This window comes from Protomyctophum bolini (genome assembly GCF_963924005.1).
Source record: "Protomyctophum bolini genome assembly, chromosome: 21".
Classification (NCBI taxonomy): Eukaryota; Metazoa; Chordata; class Actinopteri; order Myctophiformes; family Myctophidae; genus Protomyctophum; species Protomyctophum bolini.
Genome location: NC_137882.1, coordinates 35,529,805 through 35,553,813, shown reverse-complemented (window position 1 = coordinate 35,553,813; position 24,009 = coordinate 35,529,805). Strand labels below are relative to the sequence as shown.

Sequence of the window (24,009 nt, the reverse complement as noted above, 5' to 3'; positions counted from 1 at the left end):
AATTCCTCCCGTTTTCACAACGAGCCAGTCTGTCAGTCTTTACACAGACTGTCGTGCAACTGCAAGCGCAAGCTCCACAAAGACAAAGGTTTGTTCTATACATTCACAGACAGTCTGACAGACTGCATCACGTCCCTCGATCTCTACTCTGTGTTTGGCTCTCCTGTTGGATGTTAGCTGTGGACGACACACTGATAAAGCATTACACTTGTTTACAACAGGTCCACCCTTTTCAATTAATCAGAATAGTAAACTGAATCCATTGGAAAAACAAAACGAAACATTTTACACATTCAAACTACACATTAAGCATTTAAACGATGCTCTAGCTACAACACACAATTAGGCTACTGTGGAAAATAAATAAATAATAATAATATAACTAAATGGATACATGTAAAAGCCATAATTTGTAAAGGCGATGCACTCCAGTGAACCGCATTTATCCATATTTTCTATATTTACTTATTTTGTACAAATAAACATACTGTAAATTGTAGAGCATAATCCAAATGCCTAATGTATAATTTTATTTGGAAAATGTATAGTTTATATTCTAGAGGATACTCTTATTTTGAAGAGATCGTCCGCCGGAAGTCGTATATATGCAAGCTAATATTTGCTGACAGGACACTGGTAGTGGTTCGCACACAGACAACAGCTCTCTGCTAAGCTAAGTCCATCGACCACGGCAGTTTCTCTGCAAAAGTAAGTAGCCTGTACTATTATATAGTTGCCGAAAACAAACGTAGCATCTGTTGAAATACACACTGTTACGGGACAGCAGTGGGCACGCTAATTCTGTGGATTTTCGTCAGACTTGCGCATAGCCGATATCAATGCAATGTTTACATAGACGTCTGAAAAGCCAGCCACTGATCAGTGCAGGCAATATTTGATACACTTCACGTTTTGAATGCATTAAGAAAGTTTCCAAGTTGAATTAACTTATAGCCTATTGTATTTACGCACTCTATATTTATATTGAGGGGGTTGTTGGATGAACTTTTAAGTGCAGGGGTGAACAATGAAACTATTCTAAATCCATGGGATACAATCACATAATTGCTGGTGTTTTTTTTTTACCACGAATCCTGATGCCACAAATAATATTGCAATTTTGAGGAATGAGCCATTTCTCTCCCGTTACACTCTGTTGTACTGTACATGTAGACACTCAAAAACAATAATAGCACATCAATAACATCCCTATGCAGCATGTTATTTGTCATGTCTGAGTTGATTGTGTAGGACCTAATACTACCCCTTTTAGACTTAAGTGTTTGACTGTACTCTGTTGCTAGTATTTATACATTCATGGCTAAACTATTAAATCAATCACACCACATCCAAATACATCTCAAGTCTAAGCTAGGGTATTTTACCCTAAGGCTGAACGATTTTGAGAAAAAACTAATTGCGATTTTCCTGACCAATATTGCGATTTGCGATTATATTTGAGTTTATTGAGTGAAGGATGAAAACAAAAATATGACTTGCTTCCAGTTCCAGCATGTATCGTATTTATTGTTTTTAAGTACATTTTCTCCAGCACACCGGAAATTGGAAATCAATTATACAGTGTGGACATGGACAATATTTTCAAGAAATGTCACCGTCAGATAGATGCTACATATTATGCTGCAACAAAAGAAAATCAGGGCTATGAAGTATGAAAGCTCTTCTATAAACCCAGTAAGACGTGAGGCACATTCTACAAGGTGGGTGTCTGAACTCTGAACTAGAGATGCTCCGATCAGGTTTTTTGGGGCCGATCACCGATCACTGAAATCAGTATAGGCCGATACCGATATTACCGATACCGATCACAGCGTCATAAAATCCATACATTTTTCCATTGTGTAGCATATATACTTACTCTATTTAATGAATGACTCTTCTTACACATCATTGACATTGTTAAGTATAAAAATTAGGAGATGAGAAAGTATCATGAATTGACAGCCGTTTATTGCAACATGCAATATTTCACTCTAGACTCACAATTTGGAGTTTAGCTACAAGCTTTTGTATGGAAAAAATAAAGTCATACTCAGGAAAACAATGAGAATAAGAACTGTACACTGTCACATGTGCAACTTCAACATTCTCTCTACCAGTGCAACATTCTCTCTAGAGACACTCTAAGTATGCAAAGTTCACAGCATTAGCAATAAACAAAAACGAGAATAAGAACTGTGTATACTGTGACTGTCACATGTGCAACTGCAACATCTAGTTGTCTCTACTAGTGCAACATTCTCTCTAGCGACACTCTGTCTTGGAGACAACTTGGAGCTTATATTTAATTATACTGTAGCTTTCCTGTGAAAAATAAACTCTCAAACTGTATTACTGCAACAGGTTACAGGCAGCCAAACCAAAATAAAATAGTTTCAAGGTTATTTATCTGCATGTATGATAAGACAGGATAAGTATGCAAAGTTCACAGCATTAGCAATAAACAAAATAAAACCCCAATGAGAATAAGTACAAAAATAAAATAATAAATAAAAAAATAACTGTACACTAGCTGTCACATGTACAATTGCAACATTCTCTCTAGTAGTCTCTACTAGTGCAATATTCTCTCTAGAGACACTGTCTTGGAGACAGTACAGCTTTGAGCTTATATTTAATTATACTGTAGGCAGCTTTCCTGTCAAAAATCAAACTGCAACAGGTTACAGGCAGCCAAAATAAAATGGAAAATAAAATAAAACATGAATGCAACAATCTTAAGTAGGCCTATCAGCTGAGGTAGTCCCTGTCTGTGGCCTTTAGAGGAGTAGGTAGAGAGCCGTGAGCAATAAAGTAAAGTGCACAGTAAATACAAAAGTTAAAAAAACAAAAAAACATTGCAGCTCAATCTGTAGGCCTGGCTATATCTGCTGTCATCATTTCAGCTGAGGCATTACTGTAGACTTTTAGGAAGATGGGGCAGGCGGGGGGGGGGGGGGGGGGGGGGGTTAGGCTGAGGCTCTGAGCCACTCCCCTACATGTGCATCTATCTGATGGTGATGATGGACACTTCACAGCATGTCGGGATGCTGTTATCATGCAAGTTTTCTGAATGATAACTAAACATTATTTTCTGTTGGTGATTTCCACAGAGCACCACAGAGATCTCGCGCCATCAGGAGAGATGGCCTCCAAAATATATTTGGCACGTTCAGAGGAACGGAGGGAGATGGACCAGGGACATGGACTGTTTGATGCAACGCTGCAACCTGTAGTAAGGTTGCACAGGATAGGTATGTACCGTTTTATTTACACTTACAGCTAGTTAAACATGTGCTGCTCTGTAGGCTAACTGTCCTGTTGTCACTGTCAAAGTGGGGTCCTTGAGTGGGTTCCAGGGGGTCCCCAGATATATGATGGATAGTTAGTAGGGATGTCACAATCAGGTTTTTTTTTGGTCCTGGTCCGATTCCGATCATTTGATTTTGAGTATCTGCCGATAACGTTTTTTTCCCGATCCGATATTTATATTTTGATAGAACACTCATGCCATAATACAATATAAAAAAATCACAGACAATATCCAGTCTAATATCATGATAATTATGATGTCCCGATCGGGTTTTTCTTACTACCATTCTGTTTATTTGAAAATTCGTAAATTACCCATCATGTGGTCGGATGATCGGATCAGCCCTAGAGTGTGGTCTAAAGCAGGGTTTCTCAAAGTGTGGTCTGTGCATAGATCACGTTGTCTATGTATGGTTCGGTTGCGCAAGGTTGCGCAAGGTGGTGAAAAACAACCGTGCTGTTTTCGTGCTCAGACGCACCCACCCAGCCACCCACCCACATAGCTCCGTAAGGAGCACCACTCAAAAATAATATTTAGGCATAAATAGACTGCACACCTTTATTCAATGACAAGCAAATAGCTTGCCTATTTGCAATTGTAGGCTATAGGCCTGTAAGGGGCTTAATCATTCACCCATTCAAATAAGTTAACAGCCATTCAGATAACAGGCAGATCTGGTCATCTGGGTCAGATAGGCTGAGCGCTTATGCGAGATGGGATGGGACCGCGGCGGGCATCGTTTAAACGGCGACACCAGCACATACGAGCACACACCAGCCTTCATCCATATGTTTGATTAATTCACCAATCACTCCATAAACGTTGATTATTTATGACTACCTTGCCAGGTTGTCTCTCATTAACGTGGGTGCAGGCATCACTCACCCACACCACTTGAGCAGTTTGCATTGGGATCGCCTTCGCCTATCTAGGCTACATGACTGCTTTAATGTGCACTGCGCACGGATGGGTAGAATTAATATAGTAGCCTACAAAGGTATTCCATTCATGCAACATTCAGGGTAGGCCTACAGCTATAATGTAATTAATGCAGGTGTTCGTTCTTTATTTAAGATACAACACAGTAGACACACCAGTTGGGTTTGCAAGTTGCGCGTGCACGTGATAGGGTGGGGGGTGAGACAGGCAGCAAGGCAAGTGGCTATTGGCTTTTTCCATCATGCTATGGTTTCCTTACTTTGTATTGCAGTTGTTCATGTCGCAATTTTTTCATGTCATCACATTTATAAACGCTCAGAACGAAATTAAGGAAGGATCAGCTGTTTGGGATCACCGACGTGAGTGTACTCCAAAACCAACACTCGGAATTTGAGGCAGACTTTACACTCCATTGATACATGAGGGCCTTGGAACCTTCTTTGGTGCTTCCACGGATCAGACAGCCATTTTTGTTGGTTCCAGATCCAAGCCAACTGGGGTTCAGAAGAAGGGTTCTGAACAAATTCATCTTTTATGGAATCACTCTGAAATGACACAGGCTTTACATCCCTCCCATGTGCATTTTCTTTGTGTGTGCGTGCACACGTGCATCTATGTCCGATGGGGATGATGGACACATGACAGCATGTCAGGATGCTGTTATCATGCAGGTTTCTGAATGATAACATTCTTTTCTGTTGGTGATTTCCACAGAGCACCACAGAGATATCACGCCATCAGGAGAGATGGCCTCCAAAAGATACTTAGCATGGTCATGGTCAGATGCAACGCTGCAACCCGTAGTAAGGCTGTGCAGGATAGGTATGTACCGTTGGTGTTTCCACGGAACAGACAGCCATTGTTTTGGTTCCACTTCTGAGCCAACGTTTAGGGTTCTGAATAGGGGTGCACGATTATAAAATTATGACCGATATCTGATCTCCGACTATTATATTTGCAGGGTCATATCTGTCTATACCGATTCTGACCGATTCCGATATTATACAGAGGACCACAATGGAAACGAGCCTAGCCCCTAGCTTGGCCCAAAGCCTGTCAATGAAGTATTCAATCAATCAATACATAGCCTATACTCTTTTCCAAGTATCTGTTTTCACAACTGAATGACTACTGAGTACACAAAGTATTTATTTTTATTTTTTTATTCATATTGAACTCATTGATGATTGTTTACATTTTCCATTTAAAATAATTTTGCTGGTGAAAACCGATTAAATAATCTGTATTATTTTGAGACCATTTTTATGGCCGATATGGCCAATTCCGATTATGCTACCGATTAATCGTGCATCCCTTTTTTTTTTTTTTTTTTTTTTTCGTGCATCCCTAGTGCTGAACCAATTAATCTTAAGTGGAAACACTCTCACTATCGTGTGTGTGCCCGTGCCCATCACAGCCTGTCAGGATGCTGTTATCATGCAGGTTTCTGAATGATAATTAAACATTCCTTTCTGTCAGTGATTTCCAAAGAGCACCACAGAGATATCGCGCCATCAGGAGAGATGGCCTCCAAAAGATTGTTAGCACGGTCAGAGGAACAGCGGGAGATGGACCAGGGACATGGACTGTTTGATACAACGCTGCAACCCGTAGTAAAGTTGTACAGAATTGGTATGTACCGTTTTATTTACAGCTAGTTAAACATGTGCTGCTCTGTAACTGTCTTGTTGTACCGTGGATTCAAACCCGGTTGTCCTGCACAAGTGCTGAAGTCTGTTCCAGTGAGCTAATGGGGCCTGGCAACAGATTGTCATCAAAGGGGAAGTGAAGTGTTTTTTGTTTTCTTGCTCTCACTTGTAAGCACTTTTTTTTAATTTTTTTATCTGAACTAATGTAAGTTGAATACTGACTTTTTAACAAATGTGTATTTGTAATTGTATGTCTACTGTAATGTTTATTCTTATGTGGACCCCAGGAAGACTAGCTGGTTTCTATGGCACCGGCTAATGGGGATCCTTAATTTAATCAAAAAATCAAAGGGGACGTGGCTTGTGATATGGTAAATGGTTGTGAGATGAACGGTTTAATACAACCAGTAAGACGCCTGAAGGGTGAGGTCACACATCCGCCTGGGTGATGGCAGACTGCTGGGCGAGCGCTGGTGCTTTTGAATGGCGGGTGGGGGGACCATATATGGTCATGCTTGGGGTTGACTAACTAACTGACTGACGGGAAATGTATGTTTTCATTGTAAATGCGACCTACAGTCGCAATACTAATGATTGGGCAGTAGATTTGGTAACTGCAGACCATGTATGTTGTTGTTGAAGCTATACTACTGAATTGATCAATAAAGATCTATCTATCTTATACCAGCTCAGTGTCCAGTATTGCATACAGTAATGTTTCATTTTTGTAGTATTAATTTCATTTCTATTGAGTACGCTTTCGAACATACAAATGTGACTTGTGACTTTTGTTATGTGTATGTGTGCGTGTGTGCTTGTGTCCAGTCTTTGACCAGTCTGAGCCTGAGGAGGAATGTGAGGTCCATGGAGCACCTAAATTCATCGAGGACCACTCGGGTGTAGAAATTGGAGAGACTGACCGAGCCTGGAAGACCCTGCCTCCTGGATTTGAGGTATACAGTATGGCGTACCACACATTCACTAGAAACGCTGAACTATATGCAGTCTAAGACTATGTCCAGACAGAGACGATCCACAGACAAACAGACGTTTTTTATTGTATTGCCGTTTCAGCCACACTAAGCCGACTAAAACGGTGAACGAAGTGGATACATATGAAAACGCAACTCTTGCGCCACTGTGTGGACATCCAAATCTGTATATTTCCTGAACCGATGACGCAAAAGCCCGACCTGTGCCTTAACACTCATGTGCCACCCCTGAACAATAATAAACAAAGATGGTGGCATCCACTGTTTGCATTCTTTGCATACGTGCTGCAGAAAATAGTTAAGGCTTTTACAACAAATTGTACGGCTCCTATAACCACCACCGTCAGCAACTACTGTCTGTTCTTGTTTACGTCTCACAGCGGCTGCAGTGTTGGCAGATTGTGTGAGAGAAATGAGCAACCAGGGGCCCGTTCCACGAAACTTGGATTAGAGATTAAGCCGGGATTTAACACAAATCCTGGCTTAATATATCCTGGATCAGTGATTAACCGGTTTCATGAAAGCTGGTTAATCTTGCCAGATTAATTTAACCAGTTAATCTGGATATGTTGAGGCTTGATTCGGTTTCATGAAAGTGATGCTACATTAGTTACCATGGAAACTAATGCTTTGGACTTAGCCTGCTCCGGACCAGGCTAACAGCCAGGTTTAACATAATCCTGATGTATTTACTGTTCATTAAGCAGTCAAACTGAAAACAAACCAATTGTGTTTTCCAGATTTATTCAATTATTATGGGTTTATGTTGCCTTATTTGTATCGTTCTGCATTAAAGGACTAATTTAAGCACTATATAAAATCAAATAACCAAAATATATAGGCTGCACAACATCATGACAGCTTGTGAGCTTGTAGATCAGCTGCTTTTGGTGAATGATCCCCATGAAATAGGTTTGCTGTCGTGCAAGTGCACGGTTAAGAAGAATTATTATTATTATTATTTATTTTTTTGTAAAAGTGAAAACCACTAAATATTACTTACCATTACTCATTGTTTTACAACATATTGTAACGTTTCACCCACTACTAGTCATACATACTTACACCTAGAAACCCCATTCAAACCTATTTAGGTTCATCCTATGGTGGACATGTGTGTCTGAAAAAGAATCTTTGAAATGTTTCATAGTTTTAGAAATATAGTGCTTTCAAATTTGAGACATTTATAGGCAGATAGTGGCACTTCAAAAAATCACTTTCACCTAGAAACTCCATTCACACTTTGTAAAATTCAGCTTACTGTGGAGACACATGCTGGCACTTTTTACTTTGAAATGTTTTGTAGTTTCTGAGTTATTTAACTTAAACGTCATCATTATGCTTACAATATTACGAATTCTGTTTTAAGTTAATAGTAGTGGTAAAATGTAAACTATATTTTTGGGGTAGTTAATCATTCAGTCTATCCACTATTGAGAGTATGTTCTCTCTTTAATTACAGCAGCAGTATTTATTTTAGAAGCTTAAGTCCTTGTATCAGTAAGTCTTGAATAGATTAGTAAAGATAATGAGATATACAGAAGGGGGCTGTAATGCAACTATTAAGGATGCAAACTGCCTTAATACCCCATGAAGAAGAAGGATCAGTAAATCTGTGATCCACATAATGGCTCTAGAGACAAAAAGCCAGACTGTCTATTAAACCAGGCTTGCTGATCCCGGCTCGCCAAATCCGCCAATTCTGAGCCTCGCTTGGCTTTAGTGGAACGGAATAAACCAGGCTGTAAAGATCAGGATTTTAAAAGCCTGGCTTTGGCCTATATCCTGGATTAGTTAATCCAAGATTCGTGAAACAGGCCCGTCTATACAAACAAGCTCAAAAGCGACCAGGTTATTTGAAAATAGCAGATCTACAAGTTTGTGTCATTTAGAGCTTTAATCTGGCCTAAAGTTTTGAGGCCGACCCGGCCCAGCCCAACAGAAGTTCAGCCCAAGCCCGGCTCGAAGCCTGATACATGCTTAATTGCTCCAGGCAGCCGTTTTTTCTCATTAGATCTTGGTAATTTGTTAAGAAACCCATGTCTTAACGAATGGTTTTTTACCCCTTTTTTAACTCGAAAATATGTATGTGATATGCATAATAAGAGTACTATGTTCATGTTGTGTTTACATGTTACATGTTTAGATGTTAATAATAATCAGGGGGGCACACCACCGATACGTCGTCAAAATGTTTTCTGCGCGTAGAAATAAAACTAGTGTTGACTAATCATTACATGTGGCTCTTATTTATGAAACTTTCCCAAAGTTATGTGCTCACCCCCGCCGAGGTTATTATATCGATGGTTATTTTTTAAATGAATTAGAAACAAATGTTTCGCTCAAAAATTCCTGCCGAAGTTCGAGTCTTAAACAGGGCTAGGGTACAGCCTTAACACACACACAGACGCACACACACACACACACGCACACACGCACACACACACACACACACACAGAGAGAGAGCTTGGAGCAAATAGTATAAAGGCCTACACAAATACAATGCTATAATTGAAATAAACTGTCCTAATTAAGGAAGAAAAATAATTTGGATTGGAGCCTCGATCGAAGGACACGGTGGCCTGAGGCCTCCGCTAGCTCAGACATATGAGCCTAAACAGGCATAGCCTGGGGTCCACCTATGCTTCCTATGGCATAGGCAATAAATATACTAAAATATAGTACATTTATTATATAAATGTATTATCAAGGTAAACGTTATTGTCCACAAGGGGAATTTGTCTTGGGCTTTCACCCTAGCTACAGCCACACATAAAACATCAATGACAACAAAAATACATTACAGAGGAAGACACGACATTACACAATTGCACACACGATGTGGATAATCTAGCCTCACGTAGTTACCGCTGTTTCAGAGCCTCATTCAGCATCTTAGTTGATGCTGATCCAAACAATTTTTTTAATTTTTTAGTTGCACTAAAGTTGTGCTAAAGATATGTTAAACATATTTATATGTATATATTTCAATGTACTACCCCCCCCTCTCCCGCCGAAAAAATACATTTTAATTACAAATAAAGTACAGCACAGTACACCTTTGCTGGTGTCATTAAGTATATTAAAGTATACTATCATTACATTTATATTAACAATATATCAAGTACTAAATAAATATATTGCAATTATGCTTAAAATATACTATCAATTTATTACAAATATACTTAGAGTATGTAATACATTAATTTGAAGTATACTTTTAATAGTTTGAAGTAGTAATATAATAATAACGCATTTACACTACAATAAAGACAATTATATTGATGGCCTATACTATTATTACAATTAAAGTGTTTGTATTGTAACATTATCACTACATTGCTAGTATACTTGAAACTATTAAAAGTATACTTCAAATTAATTTATATTATACTCAAAGTATATTTGTAATACATAGATAGTAATACTTGAAACTAATACAAGTATACTTCAAATCCATTGTGCTGCACTTGCAACACGTGCCTACGTGCAGCTAGTTAACACTTTCTGAGATCCTCCAGGTAGCAGGTATCTGGAGGACATCAGGTATCTAGCAAAGTCTTGTGCACCTGGAGGCTCAGGTGAGTAGTTGTCTTTAAAAGGATTGGAGTGTTGAGGAAGATTGAGGTATGTCTTGGTTGGTTGTGTCCTCTTTGTTGGCTCTTCTCTTTTAACCCATTCTGACCTGAGATCAGATTCATACGAGGTTTTCCACTGGACACACACTGGTCTGATCAACCCATTCTGACCTGAGATCAGATTCTAAAAATGTCAGTCGTTCTTCGATTTTTCAAAAATAGCAGACCTACAAGCTCGTATCGCGCCACTCGGTGGCGCGATATGAGCTTGTAGATCTGCTATTTTTCAATAGCTAAAGCATAACATGATGCTAACACCAAAATGGGTGCCCGGTCAGAATGGGTTAATTTCAATACTTCCATACTGTGGAAGTTGGTTAACATGGGTGCCTTTGTCAACAGCTGGATTAGCACCAGGGGTTCTTAAAGGCTTCTCGTCCCTCTCAGGTGAACTCACTGGTGAGTGTTTGGGAAGCTGCTGGACGTATTATTTAGCACGTTGCACTGAGTTGAGAGGCTGCTGAAGAACCGGGGACAATGGTGTTTGATTAGCATGTTGTGCTGGAATGACAGATTGTTGTAGAGCAGGGGGGCATCAGTGTTTGATTAGCATGCTGATGCACGTACTCTCTGGTAAGTTGTGCTGAGTTGAGAGCTGGTTGTAGAACAGGGTGTTCTTGCACTTCTTGGTATTCGTCCTCACTTTCACTCTCCACAGCTTCCTCATATAGACTGCGGCTTCAGCAGAGGCAGCAGCAGCCCTCTGAGACTGGAGAATATGGAAGGTGGCGTCAAGTTCAGCCTTTTGTTTGATCACTTCAGCTTCTTGTTTAGGGAATGCCACTTCAGCCTGAGCAGCCTTTGCCTTAGCCTGTGCTTTTACATATAAAGACGCTATTGAGGATCGTTGTTATGGACCTTCGTCTAGGGTGAAGGGACATGACACAATTTGAGAGGAGACAGGATGAAAAGAACTTCAGTCTGTAGTCGCTCTTTTTGTTCAACAGTAGAGACAATTTGTACATTTATTGTTCACAATTCTCACTTTTTGGCTTCAGAGTGCAGGTGCTATTCTATAACAAAACTAATCTAACTGGAAATCAAAAGTTTACCCCTACCTAAAGGCTCTAACAGAAGGTTTAAACAAAATTCCCTAACTACCCTAACTAACCAAAATTACAACAAGTTAACAAAAGAAAACACCTGGCACTCCTACATGGAGAAGGTAGGAACCGGGTTTCTTATTTAACAAGGGTAAATCATAGGCTACAGATTTAAAGACAAATTAAAGGTGGACTTTGCACTAGGCACTGGGCTCAACAAAACAAAACATAACTTACGGCATAATGAACAAGAACAAACGAAAACAATAATAAGGCAGGCACAAGAGAGGACTAGAGGGATCGAGTCTCTGCTGCTGAATGCTGTCGTCCCCTGCTGAAGGCCAAGTTCAACTGAGCTTTTATACAGAGACAGGAAGAGTGCCCAGCCAACAGGAAACTGGTGTTGTCGGGGAGAACCAATAAGGAACAGAGGGGCAGGTCCAATCAGGGACCTGTCACTCGGAGCCATGTCTGTCAATTCACTTGAGTACTGTACATGGCACCAAAACCATCTGGGCACTAGGGACATGTGGGCACCAGGACAACTGGGCACTAGCGACATGTGGGCACCAGGACAACTGGGCATTAGGGACATGTTGGCACCTGGACAACTGGGCAGTTGTCCATGTGCCCACATGTCCCTAGTGCCCAGGTTTCCAGTTTGGGAAACACTGACTGTTCTACCTGCAAAAGTTTTTTCAGAGGCATATCTCACCAAGGGTCAAGGGTCTAATGTCAACTAAATTAGAGGTACCCGATATGAAAAAGGTTAATAATATTCACTGCTATTGATACTAATTGCAGAATGAATAACAGTGTAGAAGAATAACTTTGTTTTGATGGTTTGACAGTTTTACTGACTTACTTAGAATTCCCATACCAATTTATTTAACCTGTTCAAAAAGCAAGGCAATGACTTGAATTTGTATTATAATCATTGATGTTAAAGAAATGTAATCAAACAAAAGTCAAATAACTTTATGAATGGATATTTATTGCTTAAGTGTGCTCTTAACAGTTATTGCTTCTCAGTGTAAACATTTCTTCCATGTCAGTTTCAAACTGTAAATACAGAAATTCAGAATTTGAATGTAATCAAACAAAAATATATAACTTAAACATATTCATCTCTTTACAATAATAAAGCAAAAATATCTCCACATCAGTTTCAAACAGTACTGTAAATACTGACGGCCACAATGAATGTAATCAAATTTTTAAAAAAAGCATCTCTTCACCATAAAACAAAAAACCTCCATCAGTTATGAACTGTAAACACTGACAGCCAGACAGTTTAACCAGTAAGACGCGCAAACGCGGGAAGCGAACGCAGCTGAGACCCTGCAGATCATGTCTGTCTGTCCCGCTGTTACTGTATATGTGGACCTGGCCCCTTTTGTGCCCATATATGGAGCTGAGTGATTGCTGATGCAACACACTCCATATTTGGATAGCGGGACAGACAGACAGACAGACACACAGACATGATCTGCTAGGTCTCATAGTAAGTGCTCACTGCGTTCGCAATCAAACAAACACAGAACAAGCAGCAATAAAATCCAATAAAACTCTATTTAAAGTCGTAAAATACTATAGTATAGTGCAATTGTATTTTGCGATTTCCATGTGAGTCACAAAACACCTCCATATCTCATCCATATCCAAGGCCTGGGCCCTCTTGGACTCCACACTTAGCACCCCAAGATCTCAGTCTGTCATCATTCATGGTGGTGCGCATGTGATTCTTTTTATCAATTTCAATGCAGAAAAGCTGCATTCACAAGAAGCTGTGCTGACATGTAGGCCAGGGCCACTGCAATTTTGCACAACCTGAAGAGTTCACAGAATACCTCACTGAATGGCTCTAGGAATACTGTGAACTCTAGTAAACATTCCAGCAGGCAAGCAAAACAAAACAACAATTCACATATTGTGTCACTGTGGATTTTTTTTTTTTTTAGTTCATTCACATTCTGATTCTGCATCGTCATCAGAGTCAGTGCTGGTCTCCTCCCTCCCTAATAGTATTGATTGACATAGATACCACCTCATTAACTATTTGTATTGTATTGTATTATTTTATGTTGACTTTATTTAAAATGTCATTTATATTTAAATTGTACTTCTTACAGCATAACGTGCAGATTCTGATCAAAGGCCTACCATGAAACACTACAATGCCATCAGTTTAAATTTGTAATTAAAACAAAAGTAGGTAAATTCACAGAACAAGTGGGACTACATTTTAAAACATTTTCTTCATACCTGTACTTTCACCTGGAGGTCCATCGGAGCTGGTCTGGCCCTGGATGTTTTGTTCAACACGGGATGGTCTCTCCCTTGGTGCATCTGAAAGTATTGATTGACATACAGTATGACTATATTTTATTTACTTCATTATCTATATTTTTAATTGTATTTAAATGTAAGTTGTACTTTTTACACTATAGCATAAAATGCACATGTTTAACAAAGGCATGCCATTAAAAAAAACTGCACGACAGCACACAAGGCCATCAGATTAAATTTGTAATTAAAAAGTAAGTAATTGTGTCATTCACTGAACTGCAAAAAAATGCATAACATTGAGTAATATGGGATAAGTATGACCATATTTTAAATCATTTTCTGCCAATGTGTATTTTCACCTGGAGGTCCATAGGTGCTGGTGTGGACCTGGACGTTTTGTTCAACAACACTGCATCCAGTCTCACCCTCACTTTCACTGTTGCTGTCAGTTTCAACTTTGCTTTCAGCAGTCTTATATGCACTGTCACTGTGACTGTCAAGCAGTGTCTGCTTCTTCTTAAAGAAGTCTTTAATGCATCCTTGTTTTCTTTTCATTGTTTGTTTTTGTGCATCATTGAGACCTGGCCAAAAAAAAAGAGTTAGTTAGTTAGCAAGGTCTACCTTGAGAACATAGAAAGCATGAAAGCCATCATTTATTATGCCAAATTTCAATTTATGTGGATACAATTTAAAATTATACTTCCCTCTACATTTAATCAACTAAGAACAAGAACAAGAAACAAAACAAAAAACACCAATGCCAGCAAACAGAGACACTACACATACATTACCGGTAGTTTGGTTTGTTTGATCCAAGCCTTAACCCACACACGCACATATCTAAAGCCAACACTTGCAAACCAAACTAAATTAACGTTAAACAGTAACTCTGTCTCCGTTGGTTTTGTTTTCACTGAGTCAGGCTGAATTGGGCTATGCCAGTGGTAACCAACCTTTTCAAGCCCAAGAGCCCATTTTATTCCCAATTGTAAGCCAAGATCTACCACTAAAACGTGTTAGAAAAAACACTTGTTTTTTTGCTATTTCTGACAGGCTCAATGCATGTGCACACATCCACACAAAGACTAAAGCTTAAATTAGAATAAATACTTATAGTAAGTTATATTATCAATGTCAAATAATATTAAGACAAATTAGAAATAATTAGTATTAGAAATATTTTGTTTCTCATTTCAATGAATATTCACATTGGCAGATGTTCAAATGACATAGGCATAACATGACCATATATATTTGCACAGATATGGTGACATACTCTCAGGGTCAGCCCACCTTTAATGAGACTGCTGTGACTGCACTTTATCTGCAAGCGTTTTGAAATCTGGTTCATATTTAGTGATTGCCAGTCTGAGGGTGTCATTAAGATGTGAGTCAGTCATACGAGTTCTAAACTTGGATTTTATTATTTTCATTTGTGAAAAGGCCATTTCACATAAGTACGTGGAACCAAAGTATAGGCATGCAGCTTCAGTGCACACGACACAATCAGGGGATACTTCTCTGCTTACAAGAGACCAAAATTCCTTCTCTTTAGCTCTGACCTGCAGGTGACAGTCACTTACTAATCCAATAATCTCCATTTAAATATCTGAAGTTAATGCAAACACATCCTGCATTTTATCGGACAGCAGTTCAATGACAGTAGGCTCAGTAAAGAGGAAAGGGTTTGATACAAAAGCAGCTACTTGACTCATGTGTTGTACTTCAACAAGTTTTCATATTTCATATTTATCATATTTTTTGCTCTATGTGTGCATGTGTACAGAATTCAAACTGTAGCATTGATTATTGTCACGGACAGAAGTCATTCTTTCCCTTTGCATATGCCCTGGAGTGCACTCGCCTATTAGTTTGCATTGCAGACTGGTATATTCAGTATATTTTTCTCATTTTTATATTTTTGTTGTTGCTGCGCAGCAGTTGAGGAGAACGCAACTATGCATTCCTTTAAGCAACACAACTTCTGCAGCTGCATCCATATGTTTAGAATTTGCATCAATGATCAAATCCCAATAATAAAAAATATTATAACAACGAACAACGAAAACTGAAGGAGCAGGGCGCTATCGGCTAGTACTCAAGTGTCTGCAGCCTGTCACGAGCCCGTAATGAACGCACGTTGTTCCGTATTTTAATGTCGGGTCGGAGAATAAATACAGTATGAATGACGGCGGGATTTATTTGACAACTCTGTCCTGCTTTCTTCACGAGAAGAGAAGAGCGCTCACAGCTGCTAATATGGTAGCAGCCCTGTGGCTGACCTGTCAGTTCTCTTTACGGCTTGTTGTGAACCTTGATGTGAACCTGGGTCTGGGAAGCTCAGAGCTGCAGCCATTGGCTCATGATACGAGCACACGACCAATGGGACAGATCATTCAGTGTTGCTAAGATACCACCCACCCACCACACACGCACACACACCCTTGGACGATGGGGTCTATTCTCAAACTCAGAGCCACAGCGCTCTGCTCAAAATTAATTTGCATGTGACGAGCGGCACTGACATTATTCAAATGGGTCGGACACTTCGCGATCGACTGGAAACGTTCCCGCGATCGACTGGTAGATCGCGAACCCCTGGTTGGTGACCCCTGGGCTATGCTAATGCTACTAGTAAACAGAGTTTGAGCCATGCTATGCTATGCTGCTAACCATGGCAACATTATAGAACCACATGAACAGTAACGTTAGTTTGCTAAACATTGTTATGACTCAATACATACTTGTAATGTAATCAATCCATAATAATGTATACATATAGCGTTTACCTCTCGTAAACAGTAGCTGGTTCCGACGCTGCGGTGATATAGACTTTGAAATAGCCGGTCTCGTCTGAAAAGACTGAAATTAATGTGTTGCCAGATTTCGAGAGAGAAACCAGCAAACAGGTATGGAAAAACAAGCCCAAGCGACGTTATAGACAACACAAGCCCAGATTGACGAAGTCGCTTACAAAAAGCAAATTTGGCAACGAATTGTAGCAGACGATGATTGACGACAATCGGAGCCAATGGAAATGGGGGGGCACACGGGGTGGCCAATCAGATTACAAGGGGGGCCAGTGCCACCCTGTGCCACCCCCTAGGCCCCGCCCCTGCATGTACACTCAAGACACTGCCCCCGCTTCCACCCTTAGATCTCCATATATGGAGCTGACCTGTGCTGACATCCCATTTGTTGATCTGACCTCATCAAACCCTGTACACTCTCCATATATGGCACGCTCCATATATGGCCAGTACAGAATTAATTCCACATGTTGATCTGACCCCCCATGCCAAAGAGCCAGCACTCACCCAGGCAGATGTGTGCACGGGCGAGGTCGCTTCTCACCCTTGGGCGTCTTGTGTGTGTGTGTGTGTGTGTGTGTGTGTGTGTGTGTGTGTGTGTGTATGTGTGTGTTTTTTTTTTCAGGTTAGAAAGTCAAATATTCAAGGTGCAGGTCTTGGAGTATTTTATTGTGGACACTCTAAGCTTCCTGTGGGAATTCACTTTGGTCCATATGAGGGAGTGAAGACTGTCAAAGAGGAAGCTGAAAAGAGTGGATACTCCTGGGCGGTGAGTGTGTGTGATGACTGATGTTACACTCGCTGAAAATAACCGATCTACAAGCTCACAACGCGTTGCAGTGCTTTGTCAGTGTATTCCTGTGAGGATTCCATATTGCCCCCCCTAGATAATAATAGTCAGATGGTTTTATGGCAGCATATAGCGAGCATGGTTCCGTCCTCGGGTTGAGTACAGAGTGACGTAGAGGGTGCACTGTGATTGACCGCCTACACTTAAACCTAACCCTAACCTTAACCTCAGTAAAACTATACCTAAACCTAACCTCAGTAAAACTAACGCAGTGGTTGGGGGCGTTTCCAAGGACCCGGAAGAACGACGGAATCCGAGGACGATTCCCTCCTCGCGTTAGCATAACGTATACTTAAGTGGCCTTGTGGCCAGGGCTCCAGCGTGCGACCGATTAAGTCGCATGTGCTACTTAACCCATTTTTGGCGGGAACCCCTTTTGGTGTTAGCATTAGCTATTGAAAAATAGCAGATGTACAAGCTCATAGCGCGCCACCGAGTGGCGCGCTACGAGCTTGTAGCTCTGCTATTTTTGAAAAACCGAAGAACCACTGACATAGAAACATAGCTTTTTCAGACTGTCAAGATGTAGAACACATTTTTAGAATCTGATCTCAGGTCAAAATGGGTTAATTTCCTAATGTGCGAGTTAAATTTGAACGAGGTCGCACCGGTGCTACTTATTGCTTTCACTCCCAGCCTCAACCATGAAGCACGGGCATTAGCGCGATAATAAAATATGACTTTATTCTCGCTCATTCCCATCTCTCTCTTTCTCGCTCCCTCTCTCTGCCTGTCTGTCTGCACAAGACACGCGTGAGTGCAACAGCGGCGGAGCGCTCATTGATCAACCCCGAAAAAAACGAAACAAAGATTTCAGCATCAGCTGTACACTTAAGTTTCCCTGGAGTGCACACTTAGCACACATTTTACAACTGGGATGATGATGCTGTGCATTGCTGTCGCTGAATCCACGGAGACAGCAGACACAGAACATATGGGGGACTGCGCGCCTCGTCCATATTCCATGTTATGTGCTTAATTTAAGGCATTTATGCTTCAGCCAAGAAAACCTTTGCTAGCCTTGGTGTTATTTAAGGTCATACGCAGGGCTGCACACAACCTTTTTGATCTAGTACTCAGAGGAGCACCTGGAGGAGTTACTTGGTGCTCCTAAAATGCGGCCACCCATCTCGCTGGATGGATAAAAGCGGGATGCAGGAATAACTTATAGGCAAAACGATATTTATTGGATAAGTGGGGACAGGGGAGTCAATGGAGATTATTGCAACTCTAGATTGACAGCGCATTTGTAATTTTGACGACGCATGTGCACTGGCGCACCACTTATGTGCAGCCCTGGTCATACGAAGAAAAAGTTGGTGCTACCTAATTTCTGGTGGCGCTACCAACTGAAAAGGTAGGTGGCACCAGTGCTACCTGTGAAAAAGTTAGTCTGGAGCCCTGCTTGTGGCCATACAGTAGGTCAGGAGCCTAGTTTCTCACTGAGCTGGTATGTCGGTATACATAACATGTTTCTTTGTGTTTAGATCCGCAGGGGGGGAAACCGTTACGACTACATTGATGCCAAGGACGAGACTTGGTCCAACTGGATGAGGTATAGGACATAATTATCTGGTTGCAAACTCTTACTCTTGTAGATCACCGCTTATCATCAATTTTATAATTGCACACAGGCTTGTCAAATATCAGTAATATCCTAGAATACTAACTATAGTGTGTGTGTGTGTGTGTGTGTGTGTGTGTCAGGTATGTGAACTGTGCTCGTCATGAAAAGGAACAGAACCTGATAGCGTTCCAGCATCGAGGACATATATTGTACCGTTGCTTCCGCCCTGTGGCCAGGGGAGAGGAACTGCTGGTCTGGTACGGGGACGAGTATGCGAAGGAACTGGGAATCATCTTTGACGAGCTGTGGAACAACAAGAGCACTGCCAAAGGTAGGCTACCCATCTATCTGTCTGTTAAGGCTTCTGGCAAACGATAAACGGCTAAAGAAAGAAAAACGGGTGCGCTTCTTCTGGAAAATGCCCTTGTTTAAGGTAGTGGGGGCTCAGCTTTGAAAATGACTTAAACGGAACCCTGGCTGATAAGACTTATCTTCAGCTTAAAACATTATACTTGCCCTCTGTAACTAATATTTAAAATGTAAAACACATATATGATATCTTCTTCACTTTAACCCTTTAACACCCCAAACGACCGGGGTTATTCAATCCATTAAATCATAGTGCCCAGCGATTTTTAGCAGCGTAGCACATTTAGCGACGGACCGGATGCTATCCCAATTGTGGCTGAAGTAGCTTGATGTAGCCAAAACACTCTCGATGCGATCGACAACAACGGTAGGTATGATTCATTCTAACGTGACTAACGACGGGACCGCAATGGGCCGTCTAACACATAATATTTTCTTAGAATTGGACAGAATGATTTATATCAAGAGTTATTCACGTTTTAAGATTTTCGATCTTGTCTACTAAAATGGGTAAAATGGCAAAAGTTTCGATGACGTCCCACCGGAAAATAACATTGAATGTTGTGCAACAGGCGCTCCCAGCCTGTGGAGTGATGCGATCAGTTTTGATATCAATAATCCGTCCTTTTGATCAATCTCCGTCCTGAGTGCTGGGCATTACTTTTTTTTTTTTTATATATTTTTTATCCCACGATTTTGTAACCCATTTTTCACCCCTGTGTCAATCATCTACTGTGATCCTGGGCTCTACACACCCTCCGCCAACCTGGGGAGAGCAACGGACTTAACTCATGCTTCCCTCATGCTTGAGTGTCCTGCAGCAAGTTGCTCCTTTACACCTGACAGGGGGGAGTTTCCCTGGTTGGACGTAGCGCGTGAAAGGAACACGTTATTCCAACCAGTTCCTTTCCCCTCCATCAGGCTCCCCGGCTGGCCAGGGGGAGGCAGTTTAGAGACCAGGATTACTGCATGTTTTTGTGAGGGTACCTACCCTAGGGGACACGGGGAGAACATGCAAACTCCACACAGAAAGGCCCTTTCGCCAACCCTGCCTTCGGTTATGGGCATTACTAATTGATTGAACAGAAAACTCTGGCGTAATTGACGTAATTAATTAATTATTCCAAACCTTCCGTTGCCGTAATTGTTTTATTCCCTATATTCGGGTGATTCTTTTTAAATGTATTAGCATGTTTTAGCCGATCTCGTCCACCTAAAACCGGCCGAAATCTTTATGTGCATAGCTGCTCAAAATGCGATATTCGGGGCTTAATTAGAGCTTAATTTGACTTAGATAATGACAAAAACAATGATCGCACGGAATGGGGGACAGATCACTGTAACACACAGTGAAGAAACCTAGCGGATGTTGACACCTGTTGAACCGGAAACGATTGACTGTCAGATTCGGAATTTGGTCAAAACCGGCATAATAGTGAAGTTATTTTTCTATTTCCATTCAAATGATGAATTAAAATCACAAATAGAGCTGGCATCAAGGGGTTAGAAATAGTTAATATTTTAATCCTAAGAGGGGCGCCATTTTAAGTGCCTGGCGTAGTTATGATGTCACACGCCTACTTGTGTACTTGTGTACACAAGTACTTGTGTACACAAGTCCCATATTGCGAAGAAGGAAATTGCTGGATTTGACAGACTCCACTTCAGCTGTGTTTTTTAGCCCAGTATTGTGCCCTGTTAATTTGCCCCGGGCCACCCGTAACTTCGGGCCAAGTGCTGAAGCCCTATGCGAGCCTGTGCATTAATCTGGGTTGGGGATGAGGTGGTATAGATTATAGACTCTAGTCTAGAACATAAAATGTCTCGTTTTTGCTGATCTCTCTTTATCTCTCTCTCTCAGGAGTGTTGCCCCAGACTGAGGTCTTCTCCTGTCCTGAGTGTCCATATTCCTTCACATCTCAGGGCTACCTCAACAAACACTTGAAGAGGAGCCACAACGATGTCTACTGCCAAACACTGTGGAGGGAACACATCACCTCAGCTGCAGCCTGTCAGCCAAACAATGGCTCTGTAACCAAGCAGAAACCAGGAGGCACAGACCACCAGCTTGTCCACACTGGAGAAAAACCTTTCCAGTGTAGTCACTGTGACAAGAGCTTCAGTCGGTCACAAAACCTGGACAGACACCAGCTTGTCCACACCAGAGAAAAACCTTTCCAGTGTAGTTACTGTGACAAGTGTTTCAGTCGGCCAGGTCACCTGGAAATGCACCAGCTTGTGCACACTGGAGAAAAACCTTTCCAGTGTACTCACTGTGACAAGAGTTTCAGGAAGTTACAAAACCTGAAAATACACCAGCTTGTCCACACTGGAGAAAAACCTTTCCAGTGTACTCACTGTGGCAAGAGATTTTGTCTGTCACGCTCCCTGAACAACCACCAGCTTGTCCATACCGGAGAAAAACCTTTCCAGTGTAGTCACTGTGGCAAGAGATTTAGTCTGTCATGCAACCTGAACAGACACCAGCTTGTCCACACAGGAGAAAAGCCTTTCCAGTGTATTCACTGTGGCAAGAGCTTTAGACTGTCACTCTACCTGAACAGACACCAGCTTGTCCACACAGGAGAAAAACCTTTCGAGTGTAATCACTGTGACAAGAGTTTCAGTCAGGCAGGTGTCCGGAACATACACCAGCGTATCCACACTGGAGAAAAACCTTTCCAGTGTACTCACTGTGACAAGACATTCATACGGACTGGTCACTGGCAGAGACACCAGCTTGTCCACACTGGAGGAAAACCTTTCCAGTGTAAACACTGTGACAAGAATTTCAGTCAGTCACAAAACCTGAAGACACACCAGCTTGTCCACACTGGAGAAAAACGTTTCCAGTGTACTCTCTGTGACAAGAGTTTCAGTCTGTCACAAAACCTGAACAGACACCAGCTTGTCCACACTGGAGAAAAACCTTTCCAGTGCACTCACTGTGACAAGAGTTTTAGACAGTCGGAACACCTGAACAGACACCAGATTGTCCACACCAGAGAAAAACCTTCTCATCTGTAAAGACTAAAGAGTGTCACAAGAGTTACAGTGAGTTACGTCCACTGTAATTGTACCTGCATATTCACACTAATTGCAGTAGGCCTGTCTAAGTTATCGCGATAACACGTTACCGCAAATTCCTTTTTTTAATGCGTGATCAACGCACAGTGGAGTTTGAGAGAGCAGTTGAGAGACGCATGCATGTTGCAGTCAGTGAGTTTTCCCTGAGGCCAATTGGCCCGCCTCTCTCTCATCTCCTCTCTGTCTCTCATTCACACTCCTCAGTCAGCCTGCCTGCTGGTAGCCTGCTGTCAGAGTTGAGCTCATTTTGATCACTAGCTGTCAGCTAGGCTGAATAACTCCGTTGTGCTCGTTACTTGGGCAAGCAGAAGTACTGTGGTTGGCTGCGTATACATGTATGGTATGTAGGCCTGTCCTAGAAAAAGATAAATCTCAGACAGTTTTGGTTGACAAAGATAGCAGTTAGTTGTGAATAGGGGTGCAGCGGTTCAGTTAGCCCACGGTTAGGTCATACCTCGGTATGGGGTCCACGGTTTCGGTTCGGTACAGTAAAAAAAATTAAGTTTATTTATAGCATAGGCATATATTATTTTATTAGGCATTTTCTGGGCCGACAGAGTGCTACACTTCTGTGATAGAGTGCTAGACTTCTAAGTAGGACGGTGTATGGCCGATAGAGTGCTAGACTTCTAAGTAGGACGGTGTGTGACAGAGAAATAAATTATCCGCAGCTGGAAGAAATTCATTAATTTCAAACCGAAAGACTGCGGTACATTAGGGCGTATTGGACCATGTATGGTTGTATGCTGTACCGAACGGTTCGGTTTTAAACCGTAAACCGCTGCACCCCTAGTTGTGAAGGCTACAAAACATGCTAATGCTAACACATGACTGCTATAGTGTGTCTGAGAGAGAGAGAGTGAGAGAGAGGATTCTGGACAGTATTTGTTATTGTTCCAATAATAATAAAAATACATTTGCATAAAACAAGCATAATTTGTCTACTCACATGTTGATAAGATTATTAAAAACTTGAAAACGATCTGTTTAAGGCAGTGGTTCTGAAACAGTGGTCCATGGACCACCAGTGGTCCTTGAGGGGGTTCCAGGTGGTCCGCAGCTAAATGATGGAAAGTTGGTAACCAAATGGAAGAGTGTAAGATCGAGGGGGCACGGTGGCACAGTCAGTAGTGCTGTCGCCTCACATCTAGAAGGTCCTCCCCGTGCCCCCTATGGTAGGTACCATCACAAAAAACATGCAGTAATCCTGGTCTCAAAACTACCTCCCCCTGGCCAGCCGGGGCGGCTTATGGAGGGGAAAGGCACTGGTCCGAATAATATGTTCCTTCCACATGCTACGTCCAGCCCGGGGAAACTCCCCCCTGTCAGGTGAAAAAGAAGCAGCTTTGACTCCTCATGCATAGTAGGAAGCATGAAGTCAGTCCGCTGCCCTCCCCAGGTTGGCAGAGGAAGTGTAGCACCCTAACCTGACTGCCATATTGCGGGAGTATTGAGTTCACAA

The 24,009-nt window shown here is 41.5% G+C and overlaps 1 protein-coding gene across 1 annotated transcript; it reads left to right on the top strand.

Moving 5' to 3' along the window:
* Positions 1 to 639: 639 nt before the first annotated feature.
* On the top strand, positions 640 to 24,009 carry LOC308336278 (uncharacterized protein). Its single transcript, XM_080793589.1, has 9 exons — positions 640 to 708; positions 3,114 to 3,254; positions 4,967 to 5,074; positions 5,732 to 5,884; positions 6,727 to 6,854; positions 17,300 to 17,443; positions 19,012 to 19,079; positions 19,232 to 19,422; positions 21,322 to 24,009. The coding sequence occupies exons 2-9, from the start codon at positions 3,146 to 3,148 to the stop codon at positions 22,485 to 22,487; spliced, it is 2,067 nt and encodes a 688-aa protein (XP_080649715.1). The 5' UTR covers positions 640 to 708; positions 3,114 to 3,145; the 3' UTR covers positions 22,488 to 24,009.

What these genes read in the sequence shown, in the direction of transcription:
- LOC308336278 (XM_080793589.1), top strand. Translation starts at nt 3,146, where the DNA reads ATGGCCTCCAAAATATATTTGGCACGTTCAGAGGAACGGAGGGAGATG. An exon ending in ACTTGGTCCAACTGGATGAG is followed by an intron (nt 19,080 to 19,231) that starts GTATAGGACATA and finishes TGTGTGTGTCAG; the next exon opens with GTATGTGAACTGTGCTCGTC. An exon ending in CAACAAGAGCACTGCCAAAG is followed by an intron (nt 19,423 to 21,321) that starts GTAGGCTACCCA and finishes TCTCTCTCTCAG; the next exon opens with GAGTGTTGCCCCAGACTGAG.